Source organism: Neophocaena asiaeorientalis, unplaced genomic scaffold, assembly GCF_003031525.2.
Source record: "Neophocaena asiaeorientalis asiaeorientalis breed wild unplaced genomic scaffold, Neophocaena_asiaeorientalis_V1.1 scaffold591, whole genome shotgun sequence".
Lineage (NCBI taxonomy): Eukaryota > Metazoa > Chordata > Mammalia > Artiodactyla > Phocoenidae > Neophocaena > Neophocaena asiaeorientalis.
This window is the reverse complement of record NW_020173494.1, coordinates 158,034-178,482: the sequence shown is the minus strand read 5'-3', so window position 1 is coordinate 178,482 and position 20,449 is coordinate 158,034. Positions and strand designations below refer to the sequence as shown.

The following is a 20,449-nucleotide window of genomic DNA, read 5'->3' as shown; positions in this document are numbered from 1 at the left end:
TTGCTCAGAACACCTACCTGTCGGGCACCTAACAGCTTCTGGAACTGCTGGATTCATCTTTGATGTCTTCTTAGATTCCAATTCAGCTAACATTTATTGAGCATTACTATAAGCTAGAAACTTTAATATATTACTAGTTTACTCCTCACAGAATTCCTGGGTTAGGGGGTGAGGGGAGTGGTGCAGGGCTTGTTACTGAAATGCAGTCATTTAGGTTTAGAAGAGCAAACTGCTTTGCCCAAGGTCACATAGCCACTTTCTCATGGCAGCGCAGGGACATTTTCTAGATTTTTTTCTTTAGATTTTTTTTTCACTCTGGTGATGTTAAATACATCATGTGTTGCTATGGTAGCCGGTCTTTTGATTGAATCCAGAGCAATGCAAAGGCTAAAAACAAAAATGCATATTGGACCCAGGCAGACCCCAAGGTCATGTTCCTTGGTGTCATCTTCATCGGGGATGATACTCTTCAGTCTCCTGGGGAACTGAAAGTAATTAATTACTGAAAGTTAATTGTGTGATCACCGACAGCGGCCTCTTGAGCAGTGAAGTTACGTGCGGGCGGGCAGTTGTCATCTCAGATTAACCAGGGTCACTAGAAACATAGTCAGAGTTTCCATAATACTCTTTGTGACTCATAGCAACTCCAGGCAGTTGTCTAGATGGAACTTTGGATAGGGCCTGAAGTGCTTTATCAGGATTCAGCTCATTATATTAAAGTAAATCTTTATTCTTCTTCCCATAAGAGACCAGTGGGAATATCCCTCCCTCTTTGTGGTGGAAAGGAGTCATTTGAAGGGAGGTTATCTCCCAGGGCCATTGCTTGGCTATAAAGCTCCCGGTCTTAGCTGGCCCCATCCTGAATGAGCCTGATCTCTATCTACATGGCTTTTCCCTTGTTTCAGTTTTCTGGCCTGAAGATTGTAAGAATCCGTGCCCATAGAAAGGATCAGCTGTCTGCAGGAAATCTGCCCAAAGCCAGCTCACAGTGTAATATAGAGACAGTTACTGATAAGGTGAGGGTGACAGAGTCTATGGCATCAGGAAACAACCCACTTAAAGTATAACAAATGTAAAATGATCTGTAACCTGGAAGTTTTAACTTCAGAGAGTCTGTTAAAATGAGAGGAGATCTTGTACTGATAATAGTATAAGTACAAACAGATGTAATCTACAAAAGAGACCTGAAACAGAAATTCCCCAGCCCTCCTTGGTTTTCATCCTCAATCCACGGCTCCCTGATCCTTGTTGCTGGGGCCACTTCAGTAGCCCTCAGAGGCTGAATCTGAACTTGTTCTCCAGGACGTCTCCTGACAATAGGCAAGAAGAAGTTTACGGCCCTCTTGTCTGAGGGCCCATTGCAAATTAACTTTGCTATCCACACGTTCTTGAGGGGCACTGTGGCATAGTGGTTACTGTCGTGGGTTCTAGGTTCAAATCCTGACTCCCCCTGCGGCCTTGGGCAGCTCATTTAACTTTTCTTTGCCTTGGCTTCCTCGTCTGTAAAATGGATATAACAGTGGTTGTGCGGATTAAATGAGCAAATATACATAAATCACATGAGGGAGTGGCTGACATTTAGTAAGTGTATAAAAGTTAGCTATTCTCGACACCATCATCATCATTATCACCCCAGGCATCTGTGTTCCTCACCTGTACCATAATTCTGTCTCAGTAGCCCACTTCCATATCTGGACTCTGTGAGGCTTGCACTTCTCTGGCCAGGTCTCTCTCCTCCCCAGGAAGTAGTGTCTTGCCTTTAACTGGCAGCTCACCTGGTGTCTTGTGGGTCCCTGCTCAGGGTCATGCACAGGGAGACCCCCATCTTCCAGAGCACCTTGTTATCTCCTGCTGCACCTTCCCATGCTAGGTGCTCGCTGGATACCATGGTCAACCTCTGGGCTCAGCTGCCTCCTAGCAACTGCAGGTGGATTTACTGCTTCAGCACCTGACCCCTCACTGTGGGTCTGATGCCACGTTAAGCCCTCTGGCCTTAGGAGGTAACTGGGCCACGCTCAAATATAAAGAACTTGTTGATGGCCAGGGACAGGGTATCCTGAATGACGCATCACAGGTAGCTAGTTGATCAGGCAGATGCTTATGGATGTAATAAGAGCAACAGTCATTAGCGTTAAAAACACTGATAAAAATGTTATCAGTGTTGAGCCCTTCCAGCTTTGCCTGGCTGTGTGTTTGGAAGGGCTCAATACAGATATATTTTTATTACATAAATGTCATATATTTATTGTAGAGAGAGTAGACAATACAAATAAACCAAAAGTTAATTGTAAAAAGAAAACTTCTATAACTCACCTTCCAGACGTAACACTTTTAGTCTCTCTCTCTACACACACACACCCCACACACATAATCACTTTTTTCACTTAATGGATTGTGGACTGCTTTCCATGGCATGAAATATGCATTTATATCATCAAATATCGAGCAATTCAAAGTGATTCTGAAGGTGTGTTGTTTCGTGGTCCAGCCCATTGGCACTATGTTACGGATGGGTAGAAAGAGGTTAAACAGACTGGCTAAGTTTTTGTGGCCCGCAGCTTCTAATTCTGGTAATTGCCACTAGGTTAATTAGGGTGGCTTCTGGCTGGAGCCTCATTTAGAGCAGCTTGGCTTTACGTAGTTATTTGAGGAACGGGACCTTTGGCCCACTTGTTCTGGTCTCTTTCCATTACAAAAACCTGCCACCCACCCAGCAGCGGATCTCGAGTTTCTAGTGATGGCCAGCGTGGGTGGTCAGCATTCTAGGCTCTGTCTCTGTGTCACCGTGGGACCTCTGGTAAGGTACCCCACTTCGCCACACCTCTGTTTCCTCATCTTTAAATTAAAGGGGTTGGATTTGCTTTTCTTCTGCTCTTACACTGTGATTTCATGTTAAGCAATTTGGCGTGTGATTGAGGCTTGGGAGTGGCTGTTAATTGCGGCTGCCTAGTCTGGTGCCAGGATGGCTGCACCAGAGGGAGCACTTCGAGTGTATATTCCTGAGCCTCTTGCCCACCCTCCACTGGGGCGAAGCCCGAGAATCTGTATTTTTAACACACCCCTTAGTGATTCTTTCTCATCACAAGGATGGTACTTACTCCCAAGCTGCCCAGCTGATCCCATCCTAGTCGAACTTCGATTCTGGCCAAAGGGTTGTAACAAGCATCTTAGCTCCAAATCCTTCACGGAGGCAGCTGGTATTGCTGGAAGCCTACACGGTTCCGGCTTCAGGACCACCAGCAGCTTGGCTTCCAGACCCCTTGGAGACAGCCTTCCCCAGCCTGTCAGCTTCTCACCCATTGTCAGAGCTCAGCTGGCCCTGCCCATCCTTCCGGCCCGTTTTCCCCACCAGTTTCCACCACGTTCTGCTTCACATGGTTTCTTGCTCCATATGGTTTGGCTCAGGCTGCAGCAGGGTTATGACCACCCTGAGTGTTTGTCCCAGCAGCCTCTCCAAGTGCCCTTGATCAAGCAGGGGATGTTTTTCCTTCCACCTGGTTTCATTTCTCCCTCTGTTCCCTCATCTTCCACGAGACCTGATGTTTCTGATACATACAGTAGATTTCTTTCTAAATCCTTCAGGACGTGAGCTATCATATTAGCAGTTTACTCCAGAGACTTCTATACAGAGCTTTTCATATTTAAGGGGCCAGATGCCTTTCCCGTCTGATTATTAAAACACCCCCTCACCACACACACACCTTACACTTAAGCAGAGTGTTGCTAGTTTTAAAAAGCTAGATCCTATCTTTAAAGGAGAGATTGTGATCTTATTTCACATTTATCATTTATAAATGGGACTTCCCTGGTGGCGCAGTGGTTAAGAATCCGCCTGCCAATGAAGGGGACACGGGTTCGAGCCCTGGTCCCAGAAGATCCCACATGCCGCGGAGCAACTAAGCCCGTGTGCCACAACTACTGAAGCCCTCACGCCTAGAGCCCGTGCTGTGCAACAAAAGAAGCCACTGCATTGAGAAGCAAAAATAAATGAATTAATTTTTAAAAAAAGAGATATTTGTTAAAAAAAAATAGAAAGAAAGAAAGAAACCATCATGCCAGATTTACTGAATAATAATCCTTGGAGGAGGGATCCAGGAGTTTGCATCTCCCAGGAGCTCTCTGGGTGGTTCTTTTGCATGTCGAAGGCTAGGAGCTCTTGCTTTAGACAGTGGAGAGAATTTAGGCCAGAATTTAGACACGATGGGAGGACACTGAGACAGAGCCTGGTGGGCACCAGACTTCTTGGGGTTCAATCCAGCCTCTGTCCTCACTGGCTGTGTGGCTGCTTCATGCCTCAGTTTGCTCACCTGTGAAAAAAAATCTAAAAATACCATATCAATCACGTTGGTCATCGTGAAGATTAAGTTAGTTAATATGTGAAATATGCTTAAAATAGTGCCTGCACCTGGTAAGAGCGCTGTACATGTTTGCTGTGAATATTATCCCACGCACAGGAATGGCACGAACAAAGACAGACAGATGGAGATGGATGGCCTCTTTGAGGGAGGCGAGCAGACCACTTTGGCAGGAGCAGGTTTGGGTCCGTGGTTCTCAAATTATGGTATGGAAAAACAACACGGGGAGCGTGTGAAAACTTTAGTGTCCTTCCAAAGTTTCTGATTTAGTAAACTTGGAATGAAGCCTTGGGGTCTGCATTTAAAATTTTCGAAACAGGTGATCAGCGCATTTGTAGAACCCCAGGTTTCGGTGGAGGAGGACTGACATTTAACATTGGAGAGGTCTCCTGGGATTTGGCTGGGGCCATGAAGAGATATGCACGCTAATTGCATGTTTAATATCTGCTTTATTAGGTGTGTCCAGAAAGCAGTAGAAGTATCTGGGAGGTACAATGTGCGTCCTACAACAACAAGCCGTTCATGGGCCGGTTTTATGAATGGGAACCGTTTGCAGAAGGTAAGAATAGCCCTAGCCCTGTCCACAGCAATTATTTTCTGTCTGTTCTCCAACCCTGTTGCCCTTTGGTTATTGCTGGAGGAATTGGTGTGATCCTAGCTAGAGTGACAGTGAGGGAGAAAGTGTGACCCCCAGGGCAAGGGGGAGCCGGTAGGGGTCTTTACCAAAGGTAGTGGAGCTCAGGTGACACCTGGACCATCAGTCAGATGGATGAGGCATTGGCTGAAACAAGCAGTGTCTGAGGCTGGCAGGATGAGTGAGACAGGACAGGATTTGTGGAATGGGTTAGAGCAAGAGTTTCAATCTAAGGTTGTGAGGAGTGAACAGGGATGGAGTTTCCCTTTTCCTTGGTTCCTGCTACAAGCACTGGTGTGGTGGCTTAAGAGAGCATGTAGAGTTGTAGGGTTGACAGTTGTTTGGCTTTTGTGCTGGGGGAGCCTTGAATGCTTTTTCCAAAGATGAATTGTGGTAGGTAGCCATTGCCCTTGGGACCAAGGTTCCTGCCTTTTCAAAATGATGGAAGATCTGATATTGGTAGAGCTTGTCAGTGCTGTTCTAGATCTTGGAGTCACTTTCCTTTGTTGAAGCACAGATGATAACATGGCTTTTGGGCTGAGAAGTGTTCAATTCTGAGATATATCTTCCCATCACAGAGAAAGTAGGCTCCAAAGTGGTGCTGGGTCGAGCAAAACGTGTGGGGTTCAATACCAACAGCCATGCTGGCCAGAGGAGAAAGTGCAGCTGCCCTCAGTGTTCAGCTCAACGTCAGCCCAAGGCAGTGACTGGGGCAGCTGGGCTGGGCCACAACCCAGTGTGTGGAACACGGCTGTTATGTCCGAGCTCTGGAGAAATTGTCCTGGGGAGGGCTTGATAATGAGTTGTGCGGATTCCATTACAGAATCCATGTCCAAATGTGGAAGGTTGTGCCTAGATGCCAGCCCTTGAGGAGGAGAAGGCAGGATTGATGTCTGCTCTGAAATGGGACGCAGAATTATTCTTGTCTGTGCGTTTTTCTCCGAGAAGAGTCTGTAGCCTTGTTCGGGTTCTCAAAGTGGTCTCATGACCACTGCCCACTAGAATCGCTGAAGAACCTTCTAGAAATACTGATGCCTGGGCACCACTCCCAGGGATTGTGATTTAATTGGTTTGGGGTGCAGCCTGGGCATGAGGATATTTTAAAGATCTCTCTAATGAGCAGCTGGGGTTGAGAACCTCTAATCCAAGAGGGAGGCAGGATTTCAGAAGAGCTGGTGACTCTGGCTTAAATTAAAGGCACAGAAACATGGGTGTTTCATAACCTGTGAAATATATTCTGTGTCAGAACAACAGTACTTGTCAGTGAACATTTTGTCTGAGCTGCACCCTTGCTTTATTGCTGGGTGTGGATAATAATAGCTGCTTTGCCGTGATTCACTGGGAAGAAAGGTGAATTCCTCCAGCCGTACACTGTGCTCCCCATTGTTTCCCCTGGAGCTGGAGCCCCATTGCCCAACCCTCTCTGCTTAGTTCAGGGAGGTCATCTGCCAGCCACCTGATCCTGCCAAACATGGTAGACTCAGGTCTAATGTCAAAAGCCCTTTGCCTCCCGCAAAGAAAACGTGTGCTGATATTTTCACCTATTACCAATATTCCCTGTGGATGCCTGCTATTGTCTGGTTTATGTATGATTCTACCTTTTCTGTTCTTTTGTTTGCCCTGATGTGTGCTGGACTTTAATTGTGAGTCCTGGCGGGGGGAGGGGAGGAGGCTTTTTGGACATTTGATTTAACTTTTTATTTTGGAAAATTTCAAATGTACGTAAAAATAGAATAGTATAATCGTATAATAATAACCTCCTATTTACCCGTCACTTAGTTTCAACAGTTATCAACTCATGGCTAATCTTTTTCATATATAACCCACCCACTCTTCCCCATCCAGATATGGGGAGCTATTTGAATTCACATTATATAGCATAATTCACTGGTGCATATATTAATTAGAACTCTTGGTTGTTAGTGACCGAAATCCAACCTACCTATATATAAACAAGGAAGATATTTTGTTGGTCATGTTACTGGGAAGTCCAAGAGGTGGGCTGGGATTCAGATATGTCTGCATTCCAGGGATTCAATAATATTAGGACCCTGCTTTTCTCTATCTTTCTCCATCTCTTGGGTCTGTTTACTTACTTCTCAGGTGGATGGGCAGGCTTACATGGTTTTGAACTTGCAATCACAGTGAGAAAGACTCTGTCTTATCTAGTGCTGTGGGTTGAATTGTGTCCCCCAAAAAAGATATGTTTAAGTCCTATCCCTGGTAACTGTGAATTTGCTTATTTGGAAGTAGGGTCTTTGCATGGTAATTAAGGTGCAAGTTAAGAAGAGGTCATACTGGATTAGGGTGGGCCCTTATCCAATATGACTGGTGCCCTTATAAAAAGAGAAGAGGCACAGAGACGCACATACAGGGAACACTCGGGCACAGAGACAGAGGGAAGATGGCCACGTGACGACCAAGGTGGAGTTTAGAGTGATGCTGCTACAAGTCAAGGAGCACCAAGGATTTCGGGAAAGCACCCGAAACCAGGAGAAGGCACAGAAAGGTTCTTCCCCAGAGACTGCAGAGGGAGCGTGGCCCCGCCAACACCTTGATTTTGAATTTCCAGCCTCCAGGACTGTGAGAGAATAAATTTATGTTGTTTTAAACCACCCAGTTTGTGGTAATTTGTTACGGCAGCCTAGGAAACTAGCATGCCTAGTGATGGTTTCAATCTCAGAAAAACCACCCTGTGATCTTGTTTGGATCATATCCCCATCCCTGGACCTGAGTTCAGGGCCTGAGGGGGTCGTTGGGCTAACTCAGGTCATGTGACCGACCCTCTGGTGGGAAACACACATCCCAGCAAGCGGAGGTGGGGAAGAGAGGATTGTGACAGACAGAAAAACAGAATCTTCTACAGAAATTATTATCTACTTTTTGGCCATAAGCCCTGAAAGTTTGAAGAAGGCAGTTAGAATCCTGGTATTTTACAAAGAAAAGAAAAATGCAGACTAGCAGCAGACTAAAGAAATCAGCTATCTTCTACACTGTGTTTGTTACTTTGCCTAGAAAATTCAGCATTCTTTAAAAATGTTTATTGACGTTAATATGTCTCACATGCCTAGAAGAGGATCCCATAGTCACCGGAGCTACATTTACTTTGGCTTTCTTTAAACAATTCTTCTTGCTGCTAAGATTGTTTTCTTGATTTTGTCCTCTTTCCTCTTAAATGACTCCCAGGCTGACCAGTGGGAGGAAGACGCTGTTAATGTTTCTGCAGGGTGTTCATACTTTACGGCTGGATTTTGCATTGGGCTCTTGGTTTTGTTTGGAAGTCTACTGCTATTTGCACGTGCCTACTTAGGGAAACAGCTGCACTCATTCAGTCCAATGCCACACAGAATAGTAAAAGCAGAGTACACTCTCTGATAAACACATTAATTTCTCCACATGCTTCTTCTTAGGCTTTTAAATGCATTTCCTGGATATGGTGATCTGTCCTAAGATAATGTGTCTAGGAATTTTTCTCATAGACCTAATACCGTAAAGACGATAGAAGTAGAATTCCAGTGCCTCTGCATCCCTGCTTACTCAGGATAGTGATCGTCCATGCCTGTCACCCTAGTCCCCCTTCATTCAAAACCACTTTGGGCAATAAATTATATGGTCAACCTAGCTATAATGGGAAAGTCTTTAATAGGAAGACATTTTTTTAGGTGAAATTTTAGGGGAAATTTGTACCTGTTTTCACGACTAGAGCGTTGGGTCTGGGCGGCACTAGAATCTAGAGTTTTTCTGGGTCGCTGTGGGCTATTCAGCAGCAAGCATCAGTCTTAATCCAAAAATCAGGGACAGCTTTGTATTGGAGTACTGTAAGTGCACTGTGTGTCCTCAATAGCTGAACTAAATAGGGTGCAGATCTAGAAGCTAAAAGTGAGGCTGAGTCAGAAATCCGAGGTTGCTAAGTGGTCATGTGACCAGGGCCACTGTATCTGTCAGGCCTTAGTAGCTTCTGCTGCAGGAACAAAGAGCCCCCAAATCCTAATAAGCAAAGAGACTCCAAATCCCTAATGACACGAACAAAAGTTTGTCTTATGCTCATGCTCCCTGTGCAATAGTAAGTATTCTGCTCATTCGGGGACCCAGGCTGATAGAAGCTGCACCTCAACTTCTGCTTCCACTGAAGCAGGGAAAGGGAGCAAGTGAATCACACATGGGTTCTTACAGCTTCTACTGGAAGCGATCCCTGTTGTTTCTGCTCACATCTCATTGGCCACAGCAAGTGGCATGTCACACTTAACTTCAAGGGCAGCAGGGAGGTACCCATCCCACTGTGTGCTCAAAGGAGGAGAAATTGAATATCTGTGACCAGCCCTAATGACTAGCACAGGCAGGAAGCTCCAACAGTGCCTTCCTTCTAAGTCCAGGAGACTTTTATTAGGCTGCTTGCAAGGAGAGTAGATTTTGCTCCAGGAAATATTAAACGTGCCACATAGTCTCTGATAGCCACAGAGCCCTGAGCCACTGAGACCATTTCTTCTCCTTGACTAAAGCTCTGAGGGGCAGAGGTGGAATGTTGGCACCCAGGTGCCCAGGTGTGCTGCTGACTCCCCCACCAGTCTGTCCTGGCACAGGTACTCCACTGGCGTGTGGGGCAAGGGCTGCCATAGACATGGACAGTATTATCCAAACTGTATGACATGAGGAAGGAAGGCTTAGGACCAAGTGCTGGTGAACCTGGGATTAGGATGTTCATGTTTTAATGAAGCATCTTCATTCATTCCTAGGTACCTGCAATTCTCCATCCTACAGCCCACCCCTCCTGCACAGACAGTTCATAGTCATCAGGGACCTTTCAGAGTGGACAGGGAAGGCCTAAGGGTAATGAGAGGAGTTTTCCAGTAATATCCACCGCAGAATCCATTCTCAAGCTCTCCTATCCATGCCTAGGAATACCTGGCAAGACTAGGCCATGGTCGCTTACATATGAGTGTATTATTGAGGACAAAGCAAAATCCTGAGGGCAACCTCTTGTGAAAACAAAACGGTGATTTGGGTTTTATATATGTTGAGTTTGAATGAATGGTAGCGAGATGCCCAGCAGGAAGTTGGGGATGTTTAAGGGAGATACCTTAGGCTTGTAGACCTGTATTTGAAGTCATTGGCTTTGGTGTGATAATTAAAGCCACTGTGATGGATACGACCTTCAGGCGAGTGTAGAATCATGAGGACGAAGGGATCCAGGAAGGAGCTTTGGATTATGCCCACTTTAAAGAAGCAGGGGAAAGAGAGTCAACCATGAAAGGAGCCTGAGAAGAGGTGGCACCAAAGCATTATAATGCCTTATATCATCTCTTACAGTAATATAGTCTATTATGGTCTATAAAGTTCTCTTATTACATACACCACAGTGAGGAACAAATGAGATAATAGAAATTGCTTGTATTTATTGAGCACTTACTACGTACCAGGCATAGCTCTAAATGCTACTCATTTATTCCTCACAACAACCCTGTGAGGTGGTACTATTACCAGCCTCATTTTACAGAAGAAACAAAGTATATAATAGTTAACTAACTTGCCCAGGGTTATCCAGCTAGTAAGTGATAGAGCCAGGTCCTAAACTCAGAATCTGGCTACAGGATCTCTACTCTCAATGTGTATGGAAGCCAGGAGAAAGATGTGTACAGTTGTGAGCATTTAAGACCAGTCTTTGGGTACCTGTTTTCCTCGTAAAAACTGTCTGAGTAATTAACATTTAAATTTTCTTAAAAAAATGAAAGAAGGGGCAGTGGGGGAGAAGCAGTCATAACAGCTTAACACAGCAAGAGGTCAAGGAGAGAATGAGAACTGAGAAAATAAGACTAGGATAGACGGTTGGGAAAACCACTGGAAAGAAATTAGAGAGGGTAGCTGGTGAATAGAGCTAGCTCTTTCTTTTAAAAATTGCCATGAAGAAGGCATATGGAGAGCGTTTGCTAGTTTGAGGGGAAAGAGAAAGGTTTGTTTGGAATGGCAGAGAAATGAGGATTCTGTAGATTGAGAGAATGAAACTTATAAAGAAGAATAAAGGGTTAATAGAATGGTGCCTATGAACCTACTCTATCCTAGAAGAAAAGGTGGAAAATAAGCACTTCTCCTCTTGGAAAAAGTATGTTATTGTTTCTCTGCATTCTGTTATAGAAAGCTTCTTCACCATTAAATAAAAATGCATTTATTCAAGAGAAATGAAAGCAATCATAGGTCCATAAAAAATATTTGTTTAAGAATGTTCACAGCAGCTCTTTCCATAAAAGCTCCATAAAAACTGGAAACAACCCAACTATCCATAAACAGGAGACTGAATAAACAAACTGTGGTACCTTCATACAATGGAGTATTACTCAACAATAAAAAAGACCGCTCTACTGATGCATATAGCAATCTGGATGAACCTCAGAACCTTTGTGGAGCAAAATAAGCCAGATGTAAGAGTACATACTGTCTGATTCCTTTTATATCATGTTCTAAAGTAGGAGAAATTAGGCTATGGTGATGGAAGTCAAAACAGTGTTTGCCTGTTTGGGTGTGGGGAAGGATTAGCTGGAAAGCGGCATGATAGAACTTTGTGGAGCATCGGTAATGATCCAACTTGTGGTTGGCATGGTTGTTACACAGGTGAATATAGCTGCCAAAACCCGTCAACTGAATTCTTGTGATCTAGGCATTTTCTTGTATATAAATGATACTTTAAAAAGTCCATCAGATTCTCTTTCCTCCTCTCTGTCTTCATCTCTGTGTTCCTAAAAGTGAAATTTAGAGCCAGTATAAATTTCACCATTATAGAACTATTCTGAGGCTTGCTGGTTTGCCCCTTTCTCTCTCATTCTTTTTTAAATACTCTTTATTACTGATCATGGAGAAACAAGAGGATTTTAGGGAGAATGGACTCAGATGCAGGGTATCATTTTTGGAATCATTTAGGATCGATCATAGGGCCTTGTTGGGCCTGGAAATAAATCCTCAGGTAGGTCTGGAATCGGAGGAAGCAAGCTGCACATCTGTATAAGTTAGCATTCTTTTTTTTTTTTTTTTTCCTTGTAAGCAACAGACACCCATTTTGGCTAAGTCAAACGCAAAAGGATTTTATTGGAAGCATATACAGTAGCTCCGAGAATCAACAGGAAGTGTGCAGGACCAAGCTGGCTGAAGGACAGAAACTGAGGAAGCTCTGGGGATCCAGGTGGACAGAACTGACGGTCTTACTTGTCTGCTGCTGCTGCTGCAGTGGATACATTCCAACAGGTTTCTCCATCCAAGAGTCAAAACCCTGGAAATAAGAGCCCTATTGGCTTGCTACAGGCCACATGCCCACTCCTCGGCCGGGGGTAAAAGGGTGGGGGGGCGGTCCTGACTGACATTCCCAGCAAGACTACACACAGAGGGGGAGAATTAATTTCCAAAAAGGAAATCCTGGTGCTGAACCAAAAGAAGGAAGAATGGATCTTGAAGGGCCCCGAACGACCAATGTCCACGACAGAAACTCACAAGTCAGGATGCCCATCTGGTTTGTCAACTGTCCTTTCAGCAGTAGGCTCACAGGGCTTCTTGACACCTTTGAGGGATTATTGGAATTAGGATATTACGTTTGAGTATCACTCGTTTGTTCTCCTTGTGTTTATGTTTCTGCAGATTTCTACAGATAGGCCTCCTTATGCATGTATGGCATGTGACTGTGTGGGTCCCCTTTGCTTCCACACATTAGCAGGCATAATTCAGGTTGACCAGTGTGCATTTATTTACACAGGGGCACGGGAGAGAGGCTGGTGTTCTGTGGTAACCTTTACCATCCCACTGCATCCTGTGTTGAGGATGATGACCTCAGGGGGAAGGGAAGGGGGGTTAGTAATGGTTCTGTTCCTTCCCCCTGATTTCCGTAATCCTGGTCACCCTCCCGCTCCCCAGCGGGATTATCTACGTGAAGTACACCTAGAACACGTCTAGTTCTTGCATCCACACTGTGTTTCTCTGTGTATCTGAAGAGTATGAAAGATGTAGGGTGGAGCACACGGTGTCACATCTCTGTGAGTCTCTTTTCCCTGGGAAATTTAGGATTTAGAAAGGGAAAGATTGTTTGAGGGAGACTATCGCCCCTGCTCTAAAGTATTCTGGAAGGTGTAAATGATTCGTGTAAAAGTGATTTCTTTCCTGGCGTTTGAACCAGCGTCATTCTAAGTAATAGTAAAGAAAAGCCTCAGGGTATATTTCAACATCTAGTAAGCAGATTAGTCTAAATGTGAGTAATTTTGAGGATTGAAAACCAAGGGTAGAGCTTAAACCCATTGCAAAATATTAAATAATGAGACCCAATCCTGTCATTTCTGTTTTCTGAGAAGCTCAGCTTTCTTCAAAGACTGCCTCATCTTCGTGGTGTCAGGATGGGCAAGGTCAGATGTCACTACAGTGTTCCTATTCTACAGACGCAGGAACTGAGACTTCAGGTTGGATGGTTTGCTCCAAGTTGCAGGATAAAATAGAAGGATCAGATTAAACAAGAAGTTACATAACCACAGCCTGCTGATTTCAGAGCAGTCATTTGCCTCAGGGGCTACCAAAGAATTTCTCTCTGCAACCAAGCTGTGACTAATTCGGTACCTTTAAAAACAAACAAATGTGGTTTGTTTTTGTTTTTTTTAACATCTTTATTGGAGTATAATTGCTTTACCATGGTGTGTTAGTTTCTGCTTTATAACAAAGTGAATCAGCTATACATATACATATATCCCCATATCTCCTCCCTCTTGCGTCTCCCTCCCTCCCACCCTCCCTATCCCACCCCTCTAGGTGGTCACAAAGCACCGAGCTGATCTCCCTGTGCTATGCGGCTGCTTCCCACTAGCTATCTATTTTACGTTTGGTAGTGTATATATGTGCACGCCACTCTCTCACTTTGTACATTGACTAAGACTTTTCCAGTAAATCCTGGGACTCTGTCTTAATCCCTTGTAGCACAGCTCTGTCACCCTCTGAGCAGAGGCCTCTGACTGTAAATTGGTAGAGCTGGGTCCCAAGGGAGTGGTCAGGACATTTGGTTGCACCTTGCATGAACATGGAGACATTAGTATGGGGCCAACATCAAGGGGTTTTTAGAGTTAGAGGCCTTAGGGCTAGAAAGTAATCAATGAAAATGCAATTTCTGTTTAAACTGTAAATCCAGCCCATCCTTTTGCATATTTATCAGAGATTCTCCCTCATCTGCATAGTCCCTCCCCAAAAGCTATTAAATAGCAACCATACCTGTCTGTATCTGCTTCTTAGAAATTCCATGAGTGAGAACATTCCATGAGTCAGTGGGACTTGTTTACAAAGGATTAAAGGAAAAATCTGATGTGTATCTGTTGTTGGGTGGGAAGAAGGGAGAGAGCGTGCTTCAGCATTCCCAGGCAGTCTGCTTCACCTTCCTCCTCACATTGCCTACACTTTGCAATAATGGCATTCTTATAATGCCACTGTAATTCACCCTGGGATGATATTTGTTGCCTGGCTACCCTTTGGAGCCACATTGAATGAAACCTCCAGGTTCCCCCTTCAGATACTTGAAAGCAGCCGTCTTGTCGCCCTAAATCTTATTTCACCAGCCTGCTGAACGTTTATTTCCTTCAGTTGATTCCTTATGGATTGGAGCATGCAACTTGTTTATCATCTTGGCTATTCTCTTTAGAATCAGTACGTGAGTCATAACAAGCAGCTCTGGTTGAGCGTGGCTCTGATGTGCTGGGCTCGGGAGCAAGGAGTGTCACTGGGATTGATTAGTGATGTCTCGCGCAGGTATGGGAAGGGAAATGGCAGCACATACACTGCCTCTTTTCTGTCTTTACAGTTTTTTTATATATATTTTAATCTTATTGGAGTAGAGTTGATTTACAATGTTGTGTTAGTTTCAGGTGTTCGGCAAAGTGATTCGGTTATACATATGCATATATTCATTCCTCTTTAGATTCTTTTCTCATATAGGTTATCACAGAGTATTGAATAGAGTTCCCAGTGCTATACAGTAGGTCCTTGTTGGTTACTTATGTATCGTAGCGTGTGTATGTTTACCCCAGGCTCCTGGTTTATCCACCCCCACCCCACCCCACCATGTTTCCCCTTTGCTAACCTTAAGTTTGCTTTTGATATCTGTAAGTCTGTTTCTGTCTTTCACGTTGTGATGATATAGGTGCCAATTAACCCTGTTAGTTGTTTGAAAATCTGGGATGAGTTCCTATTTATTGAACAGAGATGAGACTCTTAAATGATTCACAAAGTTTGCCAAGCAGTACATAGGTCTTGCTTCAAATGCAAGTATAAAGCTTGCATTTTAGAATACAGTAATCAAGGAAATGATGCAAATAAATATAATGATTACTAATTGTGATACATAGCCTGATATTATAAGGCTTTAGTTCACAACCATTTCTGTTCATATGGGAGAAATTTCTGGATTGTTGCATTTCCCTTCTCTTTCTTGTTCTGTGACCGTCACTGCTCCATTCTCACCCATGATGGAAACCAGTGATCTTTGGACGGCCCACAGAAGGAGACGTACATTTCTGGCCCTCTCTGTGCTGGAACTAACATGGTGCAGATTCTGTAGCTCCCCTGGGGCAAAGCAGAAGTACTCTGTTATATGATTCATACTGTTCAGCTCACCCTTCTCTGGTTAGTGCTCAGTGTTTTTACTGGATTTTTCCATTCTCTCTTTTTGGGTTACCACATACACACGTATACACATACCACCACCATCACCAAAACCCCCTGTGAGGAAATCACTGTATAACTTTGTTGACAAACACGTGTGTGGATACGTTTAAATAGTTCAGAGATAAAACAAGGAAAGGCCCCGTATAAATTCTACTTTTGAACTAAAGACTAGATAGCAGTTTTGCAAATATAAGTGATCGGTAACTGATAGCAGCTTTGGAGCTGGTCAACAGACTTTACAACTCAAGATTGTTATTTAGTAATGAATGACAAGAAAAGTTTAGGAAAACAAAATTCTACATTGTACTCAGTTAATATTTTTCTTTTCAACCTTGTTGCAAATGGTTTTCATCACGGAGGCATGGAGGAGAATGGTGAGTAGACACCGACTGGGAAGGGATTGCAATTGGGAGAGGCTGAAATAGAGCAGGTTATGGGGGTGGAGAGAGCCGGGCATTTCAGGGGTCAGAACCGCCAGGCAGACAAGCCTTGTCATGAGCTTAGTGAGTCCAGAGGTCACCAACAGATAGGGCAAGAGACTGGCAGGGCAAACCATAGATTTCACATGGTTACCCAATTCATTTTTGCTTTAAGATTTTATCAAGTGAGCCATAATTTATTGGGCTGAGTCAAGTTTTGTTCGGGGGAGCGATTAAAGTTTGGGTTAATCCCTGGAAACAGCTTTCGTCTGAAGTCATGTTCCAGCAAACAATTTTTTTAAAAAAAATATTGAGCAGCGCATTAAAAATAGGTCAGATTTAAACAGGACAGTGGAACTTTTGGTTTGGAGGAAAACTTGCAGTCATTATTAAGAGATGTGTCTGTTGTGAGCATTAGGCCTGCGGGTCTTTAGGAAAGGGAGAAAGTGGAGGGGAGGGCTCTGACCCTCCATGCAGTTCATGTAACCTCTTGATGCCAAAAATGAGAAAGGAGAAGTGTATCTGATACATACAGCCCAAATTCCATTTGTACTTAAGGTTACGTAACTGCTCATCATGTAATAGCTTTGGCCCTCGTCCAATGAGCATGTAGATATTGGCAGCTTTGCATGCCTAATAGATCCCCATCAATCAGTCACGATGTCTTGTCCCACACCCAGTTGCCTTGTTTGTTTAAGCTGGCTTTGGAGGTTGTATAAATAGCTTTAGCAACCTGCTGTCGCACTCCTGGTGATCAGTGGCACCTTCAAAAAATCCCTTGGCATGTTCTTAGGATTCGAAGGAGTAGAACTTGACCCACTGATGTTTACCATGGTTATCAGTTTTCTTCCCTGTATGTTCTCGTGCATTACAGGCAGGGAGCATGGAGGGGCCCCTGGGGTAACTGCTCCCACCCTGGCTCGCTGGACCTGCCAGGCCTCTGCCTTTCAGAATCAGCTAGTGTACTGTCCCACCTGATGGAGCCTGGCAAGGGCTGCACAGGGACTGCCAAATGAAACTGTGCCTCAGGACTGGACAGGTGAATTCAAGTTCACACAGAAAAGAAAGGTGCACTTTTTCTCCTTAAAAAGTGAAAAAAAAAAAAAAAAAAAGATTGCTACAACATGTTGGCGTTGATTCAGGCAGCCACCTTTTGTTGTGTGTGAGGGATAGCCTTAGGGTAGCAGGAAGGACAGTGGACAGAGGACACAACCCCAGAGGTACCAGCTGCAGCTTCCTTGGACCACAGTAAGAAATAGCTTCCTCCCGTTGAGAAGACCCAGTGAGATGATGTGTATGTAGCATGTGTATAAAGGCTGTAAGTTCCGCTATTGATGACCAGGCGCCTGCGTCCTCCAGGTGGAACCTGGAACAGTGAATAGTGTGGTGCATATGCAGATGTCGGGAAAGGCATTCCAGGCAGAGGGAACAGCACGAGCCAAGGTGCAAGGGTGGAAAATACACAATGTATTAGGAGAAGTCAGGGAGTGTCCTTTGGTTGGAACAAGGGGTGTTTAAAGGGAAGAAATGCAGGATAAGGTTGGGCTGGAAGTTTGGGGCCAGATTATGGAGGGCCTCAAATAGGAGGCTAAGGAAATTGGACTTCATTTTACAGGCAGTGAGGAGGTATTGGGGTTTTTTTTTAAAAGCAGGGGAGTAACATGATCAGAGCTGAGCTTCAGGAAAATTAATCTGGCAGCAAAATGCTGCAAAACCTCTTTGGAACAAGAAGGGATATAAATAAATAAATAATTCGAAAATTTGGCAGAAGTGTTTTCAAATACGTTCTGAAATGTACATGCTATATATTTTGAAATGATAATATCTTTCTTGTTCTTTTTTTTTTCTCACAGCAGCCAAATTCCTTTTTCATTCCCTCTCTTTTCTTTCTTTTCTGCGTTCCCTCCCTCTCTCCCTCTTCGTTTCTTTCTCTCACTCATTCACTCTGTCACTCCTTCTCTCCTGTCTGCCTTTCATGGTGGGTGTTGCTTTGGCGGGGGTGAAAACTGAGCCAGAGGTTGAGGGTTCCAGCACAGTGCTTCCAGAAGGTCCAGCCTCCTGGGGCCTCTGCGCCTGCTGTGACGGGGTCCCACTACAGAGGGCAGTGGAAACATCCAACCTTGATTGTCACCAACCCCGACCATACAAAATATAGGTATTTTGAATGAGCAGGCAAATGCCTGTAATTCATGCGGACAGTGTTTCTATAACCCAATTTTCTGGACTCATCACCAAAAGGTTCAGTCGACTTCTGTAACGCTTGCGTTAGCAAGAACAATGGCATTTCTGTGGGTTTTATCGGTATGGCCCCTGTCCTTTGCTCAAGCAAATTTGATAAATGTGTTTAGACCCTAGGTGTTTCTAGATTTCACTTGCAGGTTTGTGACACTGTGTGAGATCCCCTGGCTGAGATATGAATCTGAAAAGTCTGCTTTGCAAGATGTGTGTCCGGAAAAGTGTCACTTAGCTTTATTTTTCTTCACTTATTTGTGCATTTGCAGCAATGCTCATTAATTAGTTAGAAAAATTTTGCTTGTTTCTGTGAAAAATGGCAATCAAGTGAGATATAAACCTATCATGAGATGTGAAAGTATGGTTAACTTGTAGGGTGTAGCATAAGGCTATAAACAGGAAACTCTCCATGGATATTTGATTCCTGAAAAAGCTAGGAGCCTCTATAAATATTTTTCTGTTTGTGAATCTGGGAACTCAAGAAGGTTCCAGATATATGCCTCAGGAATGTCAAGAGTCTGCTGTAAATCCAAATTCACAAGACAGATAAATTATTGGATGACTATTCAGATTGCAAAACAATTTTTCATTTTATTAAATATTTACTCTTCATATTTACCCTAGAGAAGTTCTTTAAGGAAATATAGTTAGTATTTGATTTACAGACATTCAATATATACAATTGTTTCTTTTTTGTTTTCTTTTTAGCATCTTTATTGGAGTATAATTGCTTTACAATGGTGTGTTAGTTTCTGCTTTATAACAAAGTGAATCAGCTATACATATACATATATCCCCATATCTCCTCCCTCTTGCGTCTCCCTCCCTCCCTCCCTATCCCACCCCTCTAGGTGGTCACAAAGCACCGAGCTGATCTCCCTGCGCTATGCGGCTGCTTGCCACTAGCTATCTGTTTTACATTTGGTAGTGTATATAAGTCCATGCCACTCTCTCACTTCGTCCCAGCTTACCCTTCCCCCTCCCTATGTCCTCAGTCAATTCTCTATGTCTGCGTCTTTATTCCTGTCCTGCCCCTAGGTTCTTCAGAACCTTTTTTTTCTAGATTCCATATATATGTGTTACAGTGGTATTTGTTTTTCTCTTTCTGACTTACTTTACTCTGTATGACAGACTCTAGGTCCATCCACCTCACTACAAATAACTCAATTTCATTTCTTTTTATGGCTGAGTAATATTCCATTGTATATATGTGCCACATCTTCTTTATCCATTCATCTGTCAATGGACACTTAGGTTGCTTCCGTGTCCTGGCTATTGTAACTAGAGCTGCAGTGAACATTGTGGTACATGACCTTTTTGAATTATGGTTTTCTCAGCGTATATGCCCAGTAGTGGGATTGCTGGCTTGTATGGTAGTTCCATTTTTAGTTTTTTAAGGAACCTCCATACTGTTCTCTATAGTGGCTGTATCAATTTACATTCCCACCAAGAGTGCAAGAGGGTTCCCTTTGCTTCACACCCTCTCCAGCATTTATTGTTTGTATATTTTTTGATGATGGCCATTCTGACTGGTGTGAAGTGATACCTCATTGTAGTTTTGATTTGTATTTCTCTAATGATTAGTGATGCTGAGCATCCATTAATGTGTTTGTTGGCAATCTGTATATCTTCTTGGGAGAAATGTCTGTTTAGATCTTCTGCCCATTTTTGGATTGGGTTTTTTTTTTGACATTGAGCTGCTTGTAAATTTTGGAGATTAATCCTTTGTCAGTTGCTTCATTTGCAAATATTTCCCCCATTCTGAGGGATGTCTTTTCATCTTGTTTATGATTTCTTTTACTATGAAAAAGCTTTTAAGTTTCATTAGGTCCCATTTGTTTATTTTTGCTTTTATTTCCATTGCTCTGGGAGGTGGGTCAAAAAGGATCTTGCTGTGATTTATGTCATAGAGTGTTCTGCCTATGTTTTCCTCTGAGACTTTTACAGAGTCTGGCCTTACATTTAGGTCTTTAATCCATGTTGAGTTTATTTTTGTGTATGGTGTTAGGGAGTGTTCTAATTTCATTCTTTTCCATGTAGCTGTCCAGTTTTCCCTTCATCACTTATTGAAGAGGCTGTCTTATCTCCATTGTATCTTCTTGCCTCCTTTATCAAAAATAAGGTGACCATACGTCCATGGG

The 20,449-nt window shown here is 43.6% G+C and overlaps 1 protein-coding gene across 1 annotated transcript in view; it reads left to right on the top strand.

Annotated features, from left to right (window-relative positions):
• Positions 1 to 20,449, top strand: part of LOC112401331 (thrombospondin type-1 domain-containing protein 4-like) — a gene marked incomplete at its 3' end in the record, with an annotated part of 224,921 nt that overhangs the window by 94,323 nt on the left and 110,149 nt on the right. The window contains exon 5 of the mRNA XM_024747519.1: positions 4,812 to 4,914. Coding sequence (XP_024603287.1) covers positions 4,812 to 4,914 — 103 coding nt within the window. The remainder of the gene's footprint in view (positions 1 to 4,811; positions 4,915 to 20,449) is intronic.